The sequence below is a fragment of the Geotrypetes seraphini genome, chromosome 12 (assembly GCF_902459505.1).
Source record: "Geotrypetes seraphini chromosome 12, aGeoSer1.1, whole genome shotgun sequence".
Taxonomy (NCBI): Eukaryota; Metazoa; Chordata; class Amphibia; order Gymnophiona; family Dermophiidae; genus Geotrypetes; species Geotrypetes seraphini.
The window spans coordinates 113,611,965-113,630,931 of NC_047095.1; the positions used below are offsets into that span (position 1 = coordinate 113,611,965).

General features: G+C 40.6%; 1 protein-coding gene across 1 annotated transcript; it reads right to left on the reverse strand.

The window, feature by feature from the left end:
• Positions 1–438: 438 nt before the first annotated feature.
• Positions 439–17,006, reverse strand: LOC117346315 (vomeronasal type-2 receptor 26-like). The gene is made up of 4 exons (XM_033915714.1): positions 16,284–17,006; positions 13,175–13,402; positions 6,087–6,213; positions 439–1,334 (listed from the first exon to the last, which is right to left on the reverse strand). Exons 1-4 carry the CDS (start codon positions 17,004–17,006, stop codon positions 439–441), a joined length of 1,974 nt encoding a protein of 657 aa, XP_033771605.1.
• Positions 17,007–18,967: the final 1,961 nt, after the last annotated feature.

The window sequence follows — 18,967 nt, forward strand, 5'->3', positions numbered from 1 at the left end:
TTCAGTCACAGTGGTGGCCCTATACTTTTAAATTACAAGGAATAATCTATTAGGATTGCGACTGAATATTGCCAAAATCAACTTAATTTTTCATCCTACTATTCTTCAGCCCTTGAGAATGATGAACATACAGCTGGCTTTGAATATTGGATAGACTGTGTACAAGTTGGAATAAAACTATAGAATTTATAAATTTCTGACATAATGCAAGAATTTGTTATTTTTGGGCTCCTTTAACTAAGGTGTGCTAGCGTTTTTAGCGTGCGCTACATTGCCGCTCGCGCTAACGCTGCGCTATGTGCCAAAAACTAATGGAGGTGATAGCTTCTAGCGCTCGTGGCATTGTAGTGTACGCTAAGCGTGTGCTATAACCACTAATGTAGCTTAGTAAAAGGAGCCCTTAGTTCTCCTTTAACTTTTCGGGAAGTTGAAGTCAATTCATTTTTTTGCGATATACTTCCTATTGTTCCTTTCAGGCCTCAATAGAATAATGTAGCACTTGGGAATAAAGATACACCCCAGTATTCCAAAACCAGAGGCCAGGATAGCAAATATCTCCACTGCTACCATATACTTGCCCCTGGTGCTCAGGTATGTAGGGATGAAAGACACCCAGACACTGCAGAATACCAGCATGCTGAAGGTGATGTGTTTGGCCTCATTGAAACTGCCAGGCAGATTTCTTGCTAGAAAAGCCACAATAAAGCTGATACCAGCCAGAAATCCCAGGTAAACCAAAACACAGTAAAATGCAATTACTGACCCTTCATTGCATTCAATTTGAATTGTTCCATCTTCTCCTTCCATGTTAAGATGTGGGAATGGAGGAGCAATTCCCAACCAGATGAGGCAAAGGAAGACTTGAAGAAGGGAACAAGAAAGGACTATAGAGTATGAGACCCTGGAACCCATCCATTTCCGGAGCTTGCTTCCAGGTTTGGTGCTCTGGAAAGCCATCACCACAGTGATTGTTTTTGCCAGGACAGAGGAGAGAGAGATGGAGAAAGTTATTCCAAAGGCAGCCTGTCGGAGAATACAAGTCACTTTATCAGGATGGCCTATGAATATCAATGAGCAGAGGAAGCAGAGCATGAGGGAGACTAGAAGAATGTAGCTTAGGTTCTTGTTGTTGGATTTCACAATAGGAGTAGCCTGGTAATAAATGAAGATTCCCAGAATGACAGCAGTGATGAAGAAAAAGAAAATGCTGATAAGTGTCAAAATGATTCCCCAAGGTTCTTCATGTGAAAGGAAGCTTATTATTTTTGGGACACAGGCATCTCTTTTTTCATTGGGCCACTGGTCCTCTGGGCATCTTATACAGTCGTCCATATCTGAGAAGAAATAGAATTTTCTTAGCATCTGAAAAATGGCCTCAGTTTTCAAGAATGGCTAAATATTGCTCTAAATTTTAAAGATGTGAAGGTTGATATTCAGCTGGTGGTGCTAAGCATTTTGCTGAACACAGATGACTTTAAGTCCATAAATTCAATGTTGGGCCATGTCACTAGCCAAAGTAAGTCAGAGTATTGCTTAACATTGCACATAGGGTTCATGAACCATGCACTTTTAGGGGTGTTCTTGAGGACATCTTTGCATTGGGGAAGTAAAATACTTGCAAAAAATGGAATGTCCAAATTTGTAACTAATTTCCCTCCCTTTTTTAAATCATAAAGAATGTGCAAAGTTTGAAAGAATTTTATTGATTATAAGCCCATTAAATTATATTAATTAAAAAAACCCTCACATATAGCTTGAAAAATGTCATAGGGGTTTTAAAAGGGATGGAACATAGATAGGCCATAGACTTGGATTACATTTAAGCCCACGGGTTTCAGAATATTGTATGTTTGATGCATAAATATCACATCTACATAATAACATTTATGTGGCCCATAGACTAGGGATTCTCAATGGCTTCAGTGAAAAGAGGATGGAATGAGACATCTGGGTTATACTTCTATTGAAAGCAATGGAAGTAAAACCTGGATGTCTTAATTAATGTGACCATTTATTATTTTCATCAAAACAGGACATCTATTAATCCCACCCTAGCCCCACCCTCAGCCCCAACCTAGCCCCGCCCCAATTTCTTCCATTCATTTTCATGTACACACAATATCTTATTAATTCATAGTGGTAAACATAAAATATAAAAAATCCCACAATGCACACTGTATGCAGAGAAAATATTAATTATCATTTATGAGTTTCAGGATTTTTCAAAGATGTCAAGGAAGATTACTTTAAAATTTGCAATGTCACCTCAGTAATTATAGTAAAATAGACAAATATAGTGCAAAATATAGACAGCATATATAAATTCTCAAAACAGACAAATTTTGATCACTAAATTGATAATAAAATCATTTTTCCTACCTTTGTTGTCTGGTGATTTCATGAGTCTCTGATTGCACTTCCTTCTGACTGTGCATCCAATCTTTCTTTCTTTTGCATTCAACATTTCTTTCAGAAACCAGCCCCATCCCCTTTGGGTCCAGGTCTCTCTTTTCCCTCTCTTACCCTCCCCAGATTCAGTGTCAGTTCTCCTTTCTACCTTTGTTCCAGGTCTCCCTCTCTCTCCCCCTCTGTTTGAACCTCCCATAGTCCTGCATCTGCCTACTGTCTTTCCACTTTCATTAAAGCCTTTTTCGCTGTAGTCTATCTAATGTACTTACAACCCCCTTTCTCTGCCTTTTTCTCCTTCTTTCCTTCCTCCCTCCCAACCAGCAGATTTTAGCATATCTCTCTCCTCCTTTTTTCCCCTCGGATCTAGTATCTGTCTCCTTCCTTTTTCCTCCTCCCAGGTCTGGTATCTGTCTCCTCTTCCCCCCTGCTCTGACATCTCTCTCTCCGCTCCCTTCCTCCTGTTCTTCCCTGGTCTTCCTTCTCAATTTATTTTCTGCCTCTATCTAAATTATTTTTTACTATTCAGTCCTCAATTTCCATCTTTCACTGTGTCTACCTATAGCTTGCCACCTCTTTCCCTCATCATCAGTGACGCGGCAGAGGGACTCGCCGGCATGAAAAAGCCGCAAAGCAGCCTGTTTAGCTTGCTGTAGCTGCTGACGCTACTGGAGGGAGGTTGTCAACTCGCTGGGAGGGTCGGGAGGGAGAGATAGGAGGGCCAGCGGGGCCCGAATCCAGGCTGCGATCCCCTGTCCCGTTGTCCCCACTCACAGCTTCGGGACGCTCTCTCTGAAAACGGGACATTTCGGCATCCCAAAACTGTGAGTGGAGGCAACGGGACAGGGGATGTGAAAAAGGGACTGTTCCATTCAAAACGGGATGTATGGTCACCTTAGTCTTAATCCATCCTCTTTTTCCTGGAGTCATATGGTAACGGTACCATAGAGCTGCTTAATTTTGGTTTCTAAATGGTGGTACACTGTTATTGAATTGCCTGCTATGTGTTTTTGCAGATTAATTGCTGATATTTGTTACTTTAAAAGAATAGCATTACTGTTTCACTAAATTATGCATATTCTTTGTGCTAAAAAGTATAGGAGGCTAATGGTGCTATACTATACTATGCTTTGGTCTTATATCTCACCAAATCCTCCTAAAATAGATTTCTAAAGATGCAGAGTTTTATTTTTCAGCTTGAGAACAGTGTAGAAAGAGACAGACCTGCAGTATGGAGTAGGGAGAAGCAGCTTGTTTCTCTAGTTAATAGTTTAGTGGAATCTTGTAGAGAATTGCTGTAAGTAGCTGGCTACCTTTATACATATAGCTCTGGGTATCAGTGTCCCAATCCCTGAATATACTGCTAAAGGGGAAATTTCTATTTGTTCTTTTTAACTTCTTTTTCCCTGACAGTGTGCTTCTGGCCTCCCTCCTGTACACATAACCATCTATAGGGTACCATAGGAGGTCAGGGGTTACATTTAAAAATAATTAGAGCCCCCCAATCCCCTCCTACCCTCCCAATGACATCTTCTTTCTCTCCAGTCTCTTTAAGAAGCTTATCATCTTTATGCTTCTGATCACTATGAATAGGACAGCATGTGGAATTGATCACAGGTTTTTTAAATTCAAATCATGTAAATAAGATTCCATAGATTAGTGACTCTCATAGTAAACTAAGCTACAATAAAAGGCCAGTTTCTTACAGGTCCCACGGCAACAAAAGGGCATCCGCTCAAACTCAAGGGTTGGAGATTTCAAGGAGACATCAGGAAGTACTTCTTCACTGAAAGGGTGGTTGATCATTGGAATGGCCTTCCACATCAGGTAGTTGAAGCCAGCAACGTGCTCGACTTCAAGAAAAGATGGGATAAATAAGTGGGTTCACTTCGGGGTGTTGCTTAGGGGGAGTGTTCTTTTAAGGGGAAGGTTTTTTTGAGTGGGCAGATGTATTGGGAAGACGGCCCTTTTCTGCCATCATACTCTATGTTTCTATGTTTCTATATATTGTCACTGCCTAGGCTTTGGCCAAGCGGATTTAGGTAGCCAGGCAGTAACATCAGACTTGAAATTTGGCATGAGCCCCTTTTCAGTAGGGCGACCTTTCACCCGGGATACCTCTAGTTTATTGCCTGGGGTAAACGTTATGTGTTCTGGTACAGAAACGCCAGCAGTCAGGAAGGCTTCAACTGTAAATTATAGCTTTTATTAGGCCAACGGCCTCAGCAACAACAAACAAGCCCGGTTTCCCCGGTGGTATAAACTTTATACAAAAACAGGCACTTCTTTAACTCAAATATAATCCAGCATGCTCTGGACTTCATCAAGATAAATCATGGTATAAACAGTCCTCTTCACCTGAGTCTCTTAACTAAAAAGTGCAACTACTATCAATCAAAAGTTCTTTCGGTTTCACTAAAGTACAGTTAGTATTATTGAGCTGGATAAACGGGTACTATAATTCCCCAACACTCATGAACAATCCTTTCACCAGCATTTGGGTTAAGACTCTAAAGGTAGGCATCACTCGTAGCCTCTCACTAGTTGCTATGGAGATCAATTAGCACTTGCAAACCTGCACGGAGGCTTGTAACCTGAATCCAGGGCAAACACAGGCTGCCGTTCTGCCAGCGTTTGACTCAGACATGTGTAGGTTGGTATCTCCCCAGAACATATAAGCTCTGGTGTCTTATTTGGTCCTAACATCAAGAACAATGCTGGTAAGTTTTTATGAATATAACTTTAGGCATACCTTTTCTTTGTGAGCAGTGGAACAGCATAGAAACAGATAGGAGCAGCAACCTTTCCCTCTTTAACTGCACAGCCCTTATGCCATCTCCATTGGCTCTGCATGAGTCACACACGGAGCACAGCCCTCATCAATTATCATGGGCTCAGGCACACAGTATTGTAATGGAGAGTTCCAAACCTGTGTCTCCTTCATGTCCTAGTCCTCTTCTGTAAGTAGCTCTGGCTGCTTCCAGGTTAGCTCAGTCTCATGCTGGGATTTGTGTTCCTGCACTGCTCCTGTCCCGAGGGCTCTGCTGGTTCCTTTCTGTTCCATTCCTACTGCTCCCATAAGCTCATTACAGACCCTCTGTTTAAGCTGTGGGAAGAAACCACTCCCATTTAGCTGCAGGGGGGAGAGTTTCCTTCCCTCGGCTTGAATCATTTCTCTCTAGGCACCCTGCTGTGCTGCTTTCTACTTAACAGCACCTGGAAAACAGCAAGATAAAGCTTTACTGCCTGGTTTCAAGACAGTATCAGGGAAGTCACAAATTTTCTGTTCTACTTCCATTTCTTCATAGGATAGTCAGCTGATCTACACCTAGGTCAGCCCTTCTGCATCGGGGTTTGTAATTCCTTCCATATTTCTTTGTGATAAGACTCTGGGAGCAGGATTGTCACAATACTATACTTTTAAAATTATTTTCCCCAAAATCCATTAGCTGTTGGGCCCTTAGTGTACACTTAAGCTTGGGTACCTCCACCATATACTTCTGGATCTGAATAATCTACTGGGTTCTTCTAAGTAACTGTTGGAGACAGAATTCTGGGATGGATGGTCTATTGGTCTTATTTCAATATGGCTTTTATTATGTTCTTATGAATTTCACAGAACAGACATTGTACTGAATAACCTGCCACCATGAGCATCTCAAGTGTTACACATCACTCACCAGTTTGATTGGAGATCTCTATACCTGTACAGGGAGTACAGTCATAGCAGCAGACTGGCTTTCCTTCTGTGGGTAATTTCCTATAGCCAGGAGAACAGCTCTGACTGCATCTGGATTGTGGAGATGACTGAAGATTGAGGAAAAAAATCTGTCTTCAAATGACAGTGGACTGTAGTGTATAAAATGCACATTATTTTTCTACTACTATTACTAATAATAATTATTATTATTTCTAGAGCACTATCAGATGCACGCAGCACTGCACAGAGTCACAAAGAATAAGAAACAGACCCTGCTCAAAAAGAGCTTACAATCTAAACAGCCAAAACAGACAAACAGGATATCATGGATACAGTTAAGTAGAATAATTAATCAGCAGGCTGGGTTGGAGGGCAGAGGAGTAAGGTTAAGAATTGAAAGCTATAACAAAAAGGTGGGTTTTCAGCATGCTTTTAAACAAGGGAAGGGAAGGGGCTTGATGGATAAACTCAGGTAATTTATTCCAAGTATAGGGGCTTCCTTCATTAAAGGAATGAAGTCTGGAATTGGCAGTGGAGGAGATGGGTAAATCTAAGAGTGACTTATCTGAGGAATGGAGTTCTCTGGGAGGTGTATAAGGTGAGAGAAGCGAGAAGAGATATTGCTGGCCAGCAGAATGAACATGCTTGTAGGTCAGCAATAAAATCTTGAACTGTATGCAATTGCAGATAGGGAGCTATTGAAGTAACTTAAGGAGAGGGGCGACATGAGCGTTGCGAGGTTGGTAGAAGATGAGTTGTGCAACAGACTTTTGTACAGATTGTAAGGGGGAGAGGTGACACTGTGGGATACCAGTTAGGAGTAGATTGTAGTAATCTAAGCATGAGAAGGGTCCAGTAGTGTGATCAGGGAGAAAGGGGTGAATTTTGGTGATATTGAAGAGATAGAAGTGACAGGTCTTAGCAGCTTGTTGGATATGTGTAGAAAATGAAAGGTCGGAATCGAAGACAACTCCAAGGTTGTGATCAGAGGAGACTGGAACAAAGTCAGTATTATTTACTGAGTTGGAGAAAGGAGGATGAGCAGAGGGTTTAGGAGAAAAGAGGAGCAGCACAATGTTGGACATATTTAGTTTCAGATGATGGCAGGACATTCAGGCAGCAATGCCAGCCAAACAAGCAGAGATTTTTCTTGGATGTTAGGTGAAATTTCAGATGTAGATAGGTAGTTCTGGGAGTCATCAGCATATAGGTGATACTGGAAGCCATAGGAGGAGATCAGGGCACCGAGAGAAGAGAAAAGGTCCAGAACCCTGGGGTACACCAACCACTAATGGGATAGCAGCAGAAGAGGACCCACCAACATATAGTACACTAAATGTGCGTTGGGAAAGGTTGGAGGCAAACCAGGAGAGGACAGGAGAAAAGAATCACAGAATCTAAATGAGGACAGCGTATCAAGTAGTAAGCTTTGATTTATAGTATCAAAAGCAGCAAACAGGTCAAGAAGGTTAAGGATATAGTAAATTCCCTTAAATCTGGCTATGAACAAGTCACTGCAGACCTTAGTGAGGGCAATCTCTGTGGAGTGTTAGAGGTGAAAACCAGATTTTAGAAGATTGAGAATTGACGAGTTGAAAGAAAGTCCAGGCAGTGTTGGAGAATAATACGCTCGAGTATCTTGATTAGGAATAGAAAAAGGGAGACAGGGCGATAGTTGGATGGGCAGGAGGCACATCCTGTAGGCATTCAGCCAGTGCCAGTGATTGTCCTCCTCCCCAGTGTGCCACAGCACACCTGATATCTCAGGAGGTGCCACGGCACACAGTTTGCGATAGACTACTCTACATATAATTTACTCCTAGATCAGCTAATTATAGCCAACTATTTTTCAGAGGAAGTAATATTAATGAATTAATAAGTTCACATTTCTGTAGGGTTTTTAGGGTTACTACTATTAAGACATGTTTTACTGTTCACCCCAATTATTAGTAACTATCCCCCTCCTTTATTAACACATAGTGCAGGTTTTAGCACTGGCAGTGGCGATAACTGCTCCGATGCCTATAGGAATTCTATGAGTGTCGGAGCAATTACCCCCAATCCTGATTCTAAAACCCACACTATGGTAATATTGAGGAGAAAATTGTATTGAACAGAATGGACATGGAAGTATACCATTGGCATAGAAGGTCAATCGCTCTCCTCAGAAGCAGCTCCCTGCCTTCGGGGCTGCTCCTCCCTTCGGCCCGGTGACTTCGGGCAGTGTGGGAGCCCTGCTCCGCCCCCGAATTCCTTCACTCTGGCCTCTTATCCTCCTTCTCTGCTCCCTCAAACACTTCCCACTCCCAAAAACCTCTTCCCAAACTCTCCCGATGCTACATTCCCCAACAACATCTGTCCTGGGCTCAGAATTCCCATGCTAGTATCCTACAGACCCCATCATTTCAAAAAGCACCGAGGTGCAAACCTCTCCTCCCTAAAACCTTTTCCCCCAGCAAACCTGCCCATCCTTACCTCTGACTCTCTCACCCCAGTCCCTACTCTCTATTGTAATGCCAGGTCCGTCAGAAATAAGACCCAAATAGTAAAAGATTTACTTGAGGATTTTGATCCGGGTTTTTTGTGCATCACTGAATCATGGATCGAAAAAGATGACTTACTCACACAAAATGAACTCTGTCCCCCAGGCTACCACGGTCTTTTCTCTCCTAGATTAAATTGAAAAGGAGGAGGTCTAGCCCTTCTCTACAAATCATTCTTTAATGTTGAGCTCTTAAAAAAAGGTAGTCACCCCTCCCTGGAATTCATGCTAGCCTCAATAAATGACGAACTTCGCCCCCACCCATTAGGCATCCTGCTACTTTACCGCCCACCCAACCCCTGGAATAAATCCTCTGACTTTGTTCTTGAGACCATAACAAAGGCCTATCTAAAATTCCAAAGACTACTGATCATAGGTGACATAAACCTTCACCTAGATGACAACACCAACAATGACTCAACTAAGTTCAAAGACTTCCTCATCTCCTTAGGCTTCACTGCTTCCCCGCCCACCTCTACCCATGAAAAGGGGCACTCCATTGACATCATTAGCTTTCTTGACCTGACTAAGCATAAAACTTCCACAGATACGACCCGTTGGGAACATGTCCCCTGGTCGGATCACCTCCTAGGCTCTTTCTGCCTCCCTGTCTTCATGTCAGCCCTTGATACCCCAACCCGTACCACAAACTCCATCACCTACCGCAAAAAGATCTCAAATGAACTATTCTGGTCCCACTTTCTTAACAAACTCCCTCCCCTTCCCACTCACACGAACCCTGACTCAATCTGGCACAACTGGGTGACTCTTTCCGAATCCACGCACCGTGCCCTTGCCCCTCTAACCACTAAACCCATTTCCTATTCTCACAAGGCTCTCTGGTACCTCCCTTACCACAGAGAATTAAAACAGAAATGTCGGGCTCTGGAACGGAGATGGAAAAAAACAAAATCCCCCCTAGATAAGCAATCCTGGAGAGAAAACATCAAATCCTACAACTCCGTACTAAAAAAAGCTAGGAAGAATTACTATGGAGACAAAATCTCCAGGTCAATAAACCAAAACAGTAAACTGTTCCACATCTGGTGGAACCTAATTTCTAAAAATGTCTCCGCCCCCTCCCCCCCTCCCATCTCCAAATGACCTAGCCAGATTTTTCAACGAGAAGATCACTACCATAAAGAGCTCGTTTCCCTCAGCTATCTCCTACAACTCTCTCCCCCTGAAAGACTCCAACGCTATCCCTGCCGACAGATCATGGACTACATTTAAACTTGTATCCGAGACCCAGATCTCTAAACTTTGCCTCAAACTTAAATCCTGCAAGTGCATGCTAGATCCCTTCCCATCCTACCTTTACAAAAAAATCCCTACACAGGCCATCTCTTCCCTTACTAACCTCATAAACAAAGTCTTACTATCGGGCCTGTTCTCCACCGAAAAAGGGACACATTGCCTTATCCCCTCTTCTGAAAAAACCTGATCTTAACCCTTCCTCACCATCGAACTATCGCCCCATAGCAAACATCCCTCTTTTAACAAAACTTCTAGAGATCATAGTCGCCACTCAGCTCTCCTCTTACCTAGAGAGATTCTCCATTCTCCAACACTACCAATACGGATTTAGGCCCAATTTCAGCACCGAGTCCCTCCTAGTTTCCCTAATCTCAAAGGTGCAACAACTACACGCCCGAAACAAATTTGCTGTTCTCCTACAGTTTGATCTCTCCGCGGCTTTCGACGTCGTGCATCACGACATACTAATCTACCAACTTTCCGAGATTGGGATAGACTCTTCTGTCCTAAAGTGGTTCTCAAACTTCCTTTGCGATCGTTCCTACATTGTCAACACAAACAGCTCCAAATCTGCTTCATCCCCTATTCTCTTCAACATTTATATGACCTCCCTGAAGCTCCTTAAACTATCCCCCTTGAAACAATTTACACATATGCAGACGATATCCTCATCCTCCTCGAAACAGATCCAAACCTTACAAACCTCCAAGAGAACATCACATCATGCATAATGAGACTTCATGCCTGGTCCCTCTCAGTACAGATGAAATTAAATGAATCAAAAACAAAATTACTCTGGCTCGGCCCAAAATTAGCTCACTTGCCCGCCCTCTTCACCCTACCCACAGGCCCTGCTCTACACCTTGAGTTCTCAAGCAAGGTCCTTGGCATCACTATTGACTCCTCCCTTTCCCTCAACGATCACCTGAATTCCCTGGCAAAATCTTGTTTTTTCAGCCTCCACATGCTGAGGAAAGTTAGATCCTATTTTCACCAAAAGCATTTCACCGTCCTTGTACAATCCATCATCCTATCCAAACTCGATTACTGTAACGCCATCTACTTAGGCCTAATGAAAAAAAGTCTTCGCAGACTCCTGCTTATCCAGAACACTGCGGCTAAGCTGATTTTTGCTAAACGCAAATATGACCATGTCTCCCCTCTACTTACCAATCTTCACTGGCTCCCAGTACTTTCCAGAATTCATTTCAAATGCTCCTGGTTGGCTTTCAAGATCATTCACGGCATCCTTCCGCCCCTAATCCCTCTATCCTTCCTCGCCCCGACACCAACTACCACCAGATCTGCCCACAGACATAAACTATCCTTCCCCTCTCTACACGGCATCCTCCACGCAGGTAAACTGGGTAGATCCCTCCTCTCCAAAATCACCGGCCTCTGGAACGACCTCACTGTCCCGCTGCGGAACCTGGACTCCCTCCAACTATTCCGAAAACAACTGAAAACCTGGCTTTTCTCTAGCATATAATAATCTCTTCCCCTGATTACATCCCCTCTTTTTATGCTTTGTAAACTCTTTCTCTTCTCTCTTATCATATTTTTTAAACTCTGTAAACTGTGTCAAGCTCCACTTCAGTGGAGAAGATGCGGCATAAAAACCTAAGGCTTAGTTTAGTTTAGTTTAGTCAATTGAAGATTTGTAAAAGTTTACTGTCTGGCACAATTCTATAGCTTGCCATTTGCAGTTTAGAATAACTTGGGATGCCCAAAAGTCACTTTTCTGGACATGGTAATAGTTAAGCAGGATGAAGGCTTAGGTTGTGTGCCTGATTTGCCCCCTATTGCTTGGCTATATGAAGAGTTTTGGTTTGTGCTGGACTCTCACTGGAGATATTTGCATTGTTGTATTTGGCAAACTTTTCCTGTCCTGCTGGACTTAAACACTTTTCTAATGTTTGAGGATTATGTATGATAGATGCAAGCATTCTGTATAAAAGTTCCTGCCTACTGTTTGCTTCAGATTGCTGTGCTCCATTCAGCAGTGATTACTTTGGATTGCTGCCATGGAGGCAACAGAGATTGAGCTATGGGTCTGCCAAGTGATGTATTGTTCCCTCTAATAAATATAGCTCAGATTGATTTGGTTGAAAAAAAAGACAGCCAAATAAAATCAGAAAATATTAAGCAAAAAGATGTGAAAAATAGAGATAGGATGCGAAATAAAACAGAGGAAGGAAAGAGGCACCACCACATACAACCTAACCTGGCACCATCTTGAAAAATAAAAAGACATGGCCGAAGCTGTAATATTCAATGGGAGAAAGTGCATAATTGGACATATTCTACAATTTATCGATTAGGCATTAATATACAACACAGGTTAATGTTCTAAAAGGATCACATAAATAGCTGTCCTATCTTTGACTGCTAGTATAACCGGTTAATATTTTAGTGGTTGGCTGCCCCACATATTCAATATTGGTTGCTGAAAATGGCCCAGCATTAAATATTTGGGTTTAATTCTGGCACAACGTGGAATTGTGTGCCTAACTTTTAATTTTATTTTTTCTATATAATTATTCAATTAACCTCAATTACCACACCATTTAATCTAATTGAAATAATTTAGGTTAGGTTGTCTTTCAGTTTGGTGTCACTGGCCCTTATAGTGCAAGCTTTCTTTATGGTGTTGGGTGTTGCCTGTCTAGTTTGTGTTAGTGATGTGATACTGAATTTCTGGGCAGATCATAATTTAAACTGAGTTTGGTTTTTGTAATTATGAGTATCTAAATAGAAATTATGTTTATATGTTTTTCTATACTGGCTGGCTTATGCACTTTTTTATATGAGTCTAGTTTTTAATTTTTCATATATTCTAGAAAGGTGTGCATGTTAAAGAGTGTTTAATATTTTTATAAATGTCTTTTTATATGTGTCTTAATTGATATACTATTTCTTTTAACAAATTGTTTTATTTTATTATCAATTGTGGTTATAGCCCCTGACACAGCTCTTGTGTGGACATGCTTTGTGTTATTTTGGCATAGACACCCTTTTACAATGCCGCAGAGCTGTGTGCCATGTGGAAAATGCACCGATTCCCATTCAATTCCTATGGACATCAGAGAATTTACTGTGCCAGCCCACACTGCCAGCTTTTGACAAAAAGGGGGATAATGAATTAAAAATTGGCAATAGAAATTGAGTGATCTGTTGTCATTCCTGCTGTATTGGATCTTGTGGATCTTCTGCTGTGGTGTTGTTTTATGTTTGTTTTTTTATATTACAAAATGTTACATCTCTCTCACCTGGGTAAAAGCAGCTTCCCACCCTATCTCTTTTTCATTGATTGTGAAATCCTCCCCAGAGGGAGCAGAAGGTTTGTAACTTCCAACAATTTTATATTTCAGTTTAGTTTTGGGCAGGAAGATCAGATTAATAATGGTGTAGTCCATGGGAAAGTCTCCATTCTTATCAAAAAAGATCTCTTCACCCATCACGTTCTTAAAGTGCACATTCCTCAGATAACGATGAAGCTAAAGAATAAAGCACACATTTTCAAAAATGTCCTGAATAGCCAGTTATCCTTTTATTTATATATTTATGAACATTTATAATCTGCAAGTCTAATGTTCAATCAAATGGCACAATTAAAAACACAATGACACTTAGGATCTGAAATTCAAAATTATTTAACTGTTTAGCAATGGCTGCTATCCCCAAATATTCAGTGGAATTAACCTAAAGCCTAAGCTTGGGGAAGTTTTCAGATAATTAAATAGTTGCCTATTGGATAACTCAAATTCTTAAAACCAGCGATTAAATATTTAATACAAACAATTCAATTTTAATCTAATCTCCCACAGTACTTTTAACAACTTAGCAATACTTAGGGCTCATTTCACTAAGCTCTATGGAGGCATTAGCGTTTAGTGCATGCAATATTGTAGCGTGTGCTGAGCGTGCGCTAAAATCGCTAATAACCTTAGTAAAAGGAGCCCTTAACTTATTAATAAATATCAGAATAATTTAGTCGGTGAACCTAATCCCCATCACTCACACTCACTTCCCAACTTTCACACACATACTACAGTCATTGTGATTACTTTTATCCAAAACTGGATCTTGGCTAGTTCGTGAGTTCATTAGTCCATGATCATCTAGTCCGAGAGGCTTCAAACTGAGAGTTGCACAAAGTCTAGCACATGAAAATCACAGTTTCTTAAACACAATCGTCAGGCTTCTCTATCCTTATGATGGTTCTGTTCTTCAATTCATAAAGCATTCAGCTGATAGGGTTGTGGTCCCTTGGAGTGCTCGTGAATTTTTCTTAAGAGCACACACAGACAGTGACACTAAGCAGGTTGTGTATGGTATAGTTTGCCCGTGTGATAAATGGTATCTGGGGCAAATACACTGAAAGATCAAATTTCGTGTGGTTCAACATTTTAGTAATCTCAGATTGGGTAAGGAGGATACCCCACTTGTTTCACATTGGCAAACAAATGCTCATAAGGTAGAGGATATGCGGTTTGTGGTTTTGATTCAAGTGTCTTTACCAAGTGGTGGTAATAATTCTTAGGGAACAGAGATTAATTTATGAGTGGAATACAGTTGAGCCTTATGTGCTCAACAAAGAAGTGGAATGGAATCTGTTGTAATAAGGAATGGGGTCTGAATATGGTTGTTTTCAACAAAGAAGTGGTCTGGAAGTTGTTATAACTGGAATGGGAGTTGTTTGAACTGGGATATAAGGTTTATGGATAGGAAGTGAGGTCATGCAGTTTGATTTCCTGGTAGACGTTGTGTTTCCTGTTTTTCAGCTGATCCCGGCTTGTGCCAAACCCTGGATGCCTGCTCGATTCATGTTTAGTTTACTGGTAGGTGAAAGGTGTTTTAAAGATTTTGGAGAGGTATTAGTATGAATGAAAGGAAATGTATGTGGTATTGTTGTGATATTGGTGAGCCTTGAAAACACAGCTCCTGAAGATGCCAGGTGGCGAAATACAGTCTTGGGTTGAGCTGAATGCTTTATGAATTGAAGAACAGGACCATCATGAGGATAGAGAGGCCTGATGATTGTGTTTAGCAAACTGTGATTTTCATGTGCTAGACTGTTGTGCAACTCTCAGTTTGAAGCCTCTCTGACTAGATGATCATGGTCTAATGAACTCATGAACCAGCCAAGATCCAGTTTTGGATAAAAGTAATCACAATGACTGTAGTATGTGTGTGAAAGTTGGGAAGTGAGTGTGAATGTGAGTGATGGGGATTAGGTTCACTGACTAAATTATTCTGATATTTATTAATAAATTAAGTATTGGTAAGTTGTAAAAGTACTGTAAGGAAATGAACTGTGGGAGATAAGATAAAAATTGAATTGATTCAGATAATACTTGTTTTTATTAAACATTTAATAGCTGGTTTTAAGAATTTGAGTTATCAAATATTCAGTTGGAGATAACTGCTGTAACCGTGAACTGGTTTCAAAAGGTTACAAGGAACAGCTACAAAGGCTAAGGATTGACATCAGAAATACATGTCATGTCAGAAGACCCTCTTAGAAATTCAGGCCAGATGCATCTCTTGTATTGAAGAAGGCAGATGGAAGACCAAATGATGACAACCACTATGGTTAAAAAATCAGGTGAATAAAGAATGTAAATGAAGGAAATAGAAAACAGTATATTAGAGTTACAGCCTCCACACTCTGAGACTGTGTTTTCAAGCCCAGCACTGTTCGTTGTGACCCTAAGCAAGTCACTTAACCCTCTCTTGCCCCAGTTATGTTAGGTAGAGCTTGAGTCCTCTGGGACAGATAAGGAAAGACACTTGAGTACCTGAATGTAGATAACTGATAACCTCCATTGATCTGATGCATAGTTGAGTCCAGGGGGGTTTGGAGGGACCACCATACACTATAAGGTGGTTATGGTGAGTTGTGCTCTTGGGTCTTTTTGTATGAAGTTTACTGCAGTGTCCCACTTCTCTATGTGGCCTGTTAAAAATGATAGCCCCTCCTTCATCCCAATGGTTTGTTTTGTGCATGTTCCTTTTGGATTTTTTTTCTGAAATGTTTCAAAAACATACAGTAGATGCACTGAGAACAAGCACATCTGAGAAATGGCCATTTTTGAAACAAATAGATATTTTGTTGTTTTGAAAATGGTCATATTCTACACAATGTCTAATCTCAGATTTGGAAGTTATATTGAAAATGCCCCTCCATATATTTTTGAGATATGGTGACCATGGCAATTCCATAGAGATTTTACCCACAATTTACAGCCCATATACCCAAATTTATGTGAAGATACAAATATTTCATTCTGACAAATTTCTCCCTCCACTCTACCAATAGCCAATCGCTACCAATTCTATTTCTGAATAGAGCATTCCTTTATGAAATGTTGTTACCTTCCATGGCAAATAATATGATAATCGCTGTCGGTCTCCATTCCACATGGTGGTATTTCCAGAACCAGAGAAAAGCATGTCTTCCAGTGCATGTGCCAGGGCATAAACAGCATTGTAAATGGCATAACTGCTGGCAAAGTGGGTATTGGTACAGTGGTTAAAGTAACCATATGGTTTTGTATGTTTACATGATTTTCTGATTCTTTGGGGGCAGAAGTATTGACATAGTCCATTCCACCACGATTTAATGTTTCGATGACTAGGAAACATAATAGGATTTACCTCTCGTACAAATTTGATAAAGCTTGGAATATTTTTCTTCATTCCTGTGAATACCAAGGTGTTATTCTTTATACGATAAGTCAATGCTTGGTGGGTTGTGAAATCAAAATCAGTTATGATGATACAGACCTTGCCAGGTATCGTTAGAATACGTATCTGATTAAGGAAAGCCCATGAAAGATACATTTCAAAATAGCTAATGATTACTTTAGTTGATGATTTATGAATAGTCTGATGCATTTTGTTAACTCCTACAACTGGCCACTCTCTGAGTATTTCTATGAATTCAATACAGGCTCCGTTCTGCTCAATCCTTTCTTTCAGGAGATGGACAAACTTCAGGCTGTTGTCATCTTCATATATAATGATACCAACCCAAGTCCAGTTGAAATGTTTCAGTAATTTCATGATCCCAGCAATGATATGAAGAATGTTGGGCATAGTCTGATATAGATAAGGAAACTTAATATATCTGTTAAAAGGATTCTGAGAAGCATAGCTGATCTATCAAGAAATATAGTTAATTCAGAATTATCTTTATCTTCCAGAGATTGTGGGAGTTAGCTACTAAGCTACAGTTAAATATTACATGTTAACACAGCTTAGTTTTGTGTAGAATCAATAATACAACTTGTAATTATGATCAACCCCACAAACTGTATTATTGTTATGCCCTGAAGCATTAGGCCAGTAATGAGCAGTCCAGTTCTTCTGGGCACCATTTAAATAAAGACTTCCTTAAAAAGGGTGTTTCCAAATAAAGACTTCCTAACCCCCAGAGCACACTCTTATCCTTCTGAAGTCACTCTCACTTCCTGAGGCCACCCCCTCCTTCAAACATATTATCAGACCCTTGAAGTCAACCCTGTTTACCAGAAGCAACTGCCTCCAAAGTCACCTTACCAGATCCCTCACCCACCTCAAGACACCCCAGCCCCTTAACTCCTCAGAAATCCACAGGACTTACTATGGGATTCCCTGCTGTCTAGCAGATGGGGAAGGAGTTATCCCATTCTATTTTGCTCCATCTGGCTCTGGATTAAAAATAGAATACTTCTAGAGTTTGCATTACCAGTTAAAAATACAATATTAAAATTCCTTATTTCACAATTTCACCTCAGCAATAGACATATAAAACTACTTAAGGATTTAACAGGTTCAATTTTAAACCTGGAGAGTAAAAATGTCAGAATATCTTCTGCCTCAGATGTTAGACCCCAGGGAATGCTTTGATAGGTCCTGAGGGTTTGGGGAGAAATGAGTTTGAGGGTGGGGATTCTGTGAAGGGTCTTCAGGAGGGTAATAATCTATTCCGTGGAGAGAATGTTGACTTTGGGTGATAAGAGTCTATTCTGGGGATTGGGATGATTTTGAGTGTTGGGATTGGAGGAAGAGTTTAAAGGGAGGTACATACCTCTTTGTATGCATTGGTGGGTTTAACATATAAACATGATGGCAGATGAAGGCTAATTGACATATCTAGTATGCCCATCTGCAGCATCAACTATCTCCTTCTCTCCCTCCATAAGGTATCCTGTGTGCCTACCTCAAGCTTTCATGAATTCAGATACAGTCTTTGTCTCAACATCTACCGAGAGACTATTCAATGCTTCTACAACCCTTTCTGTAAAATAATATATATTTCCTTAGATTACTCCTGAGCCTATCACCTCTTAACCTCATTTATTCCCTCTCACTCTGGAGTTTCCTTGCAGTTAAAAGAGACTCACCTTGGGTGTATTTATGCCACACAGGTATTTAAATGTCTCTATAATATATCCCCCACTCCTGCCTTTCCTCCAAAGTATACATATTGAGATCTTTAAGATTATACCCATACATCTTATTATGAAGAAATATTTGTTAAGCAATCCTGTCTTATCTTTATCAGCTGTTTTTACCATGTCATCTGTTTCTTTCTTCTATTTCTATCTTTGCTTTCCTGACTATTCAACCTTTTTTTTTAACTATCCTAGATAACTGCCTATGTTCTCTTTCTGTGATCTTTTCTAGTTTATGAAAACTAATCTCTTTTCCTTACTTTCTCAGCTTCTACTTTTGAGAATCAAAGCAGCCATACTTTACTTACTGTCATTACAAAATGACGTTGCCCATACAATAGCTCCTTTCAGTTTTGTCCACTGCTTTCCTACTCCTTCCAGATGTTCCCATCTAGAAAAGAATTCCTTGACGCGATCCTCCATCTGAATAAAGTTAGTTTTTTTCTAAGAGCAAAAGCTTTACTTTTCAATGAGCCCTCTCTACACTTGTCTTAATATTAAACCACACAATGTGGCGATCACTGATGACAGATAATCACTCATTGTGACATCAAAAACACTTTCCCCATTTGTAAGCAGTAAATCCAGTATGGTCCAATCCTGCAGAGATTCTAGTACCAA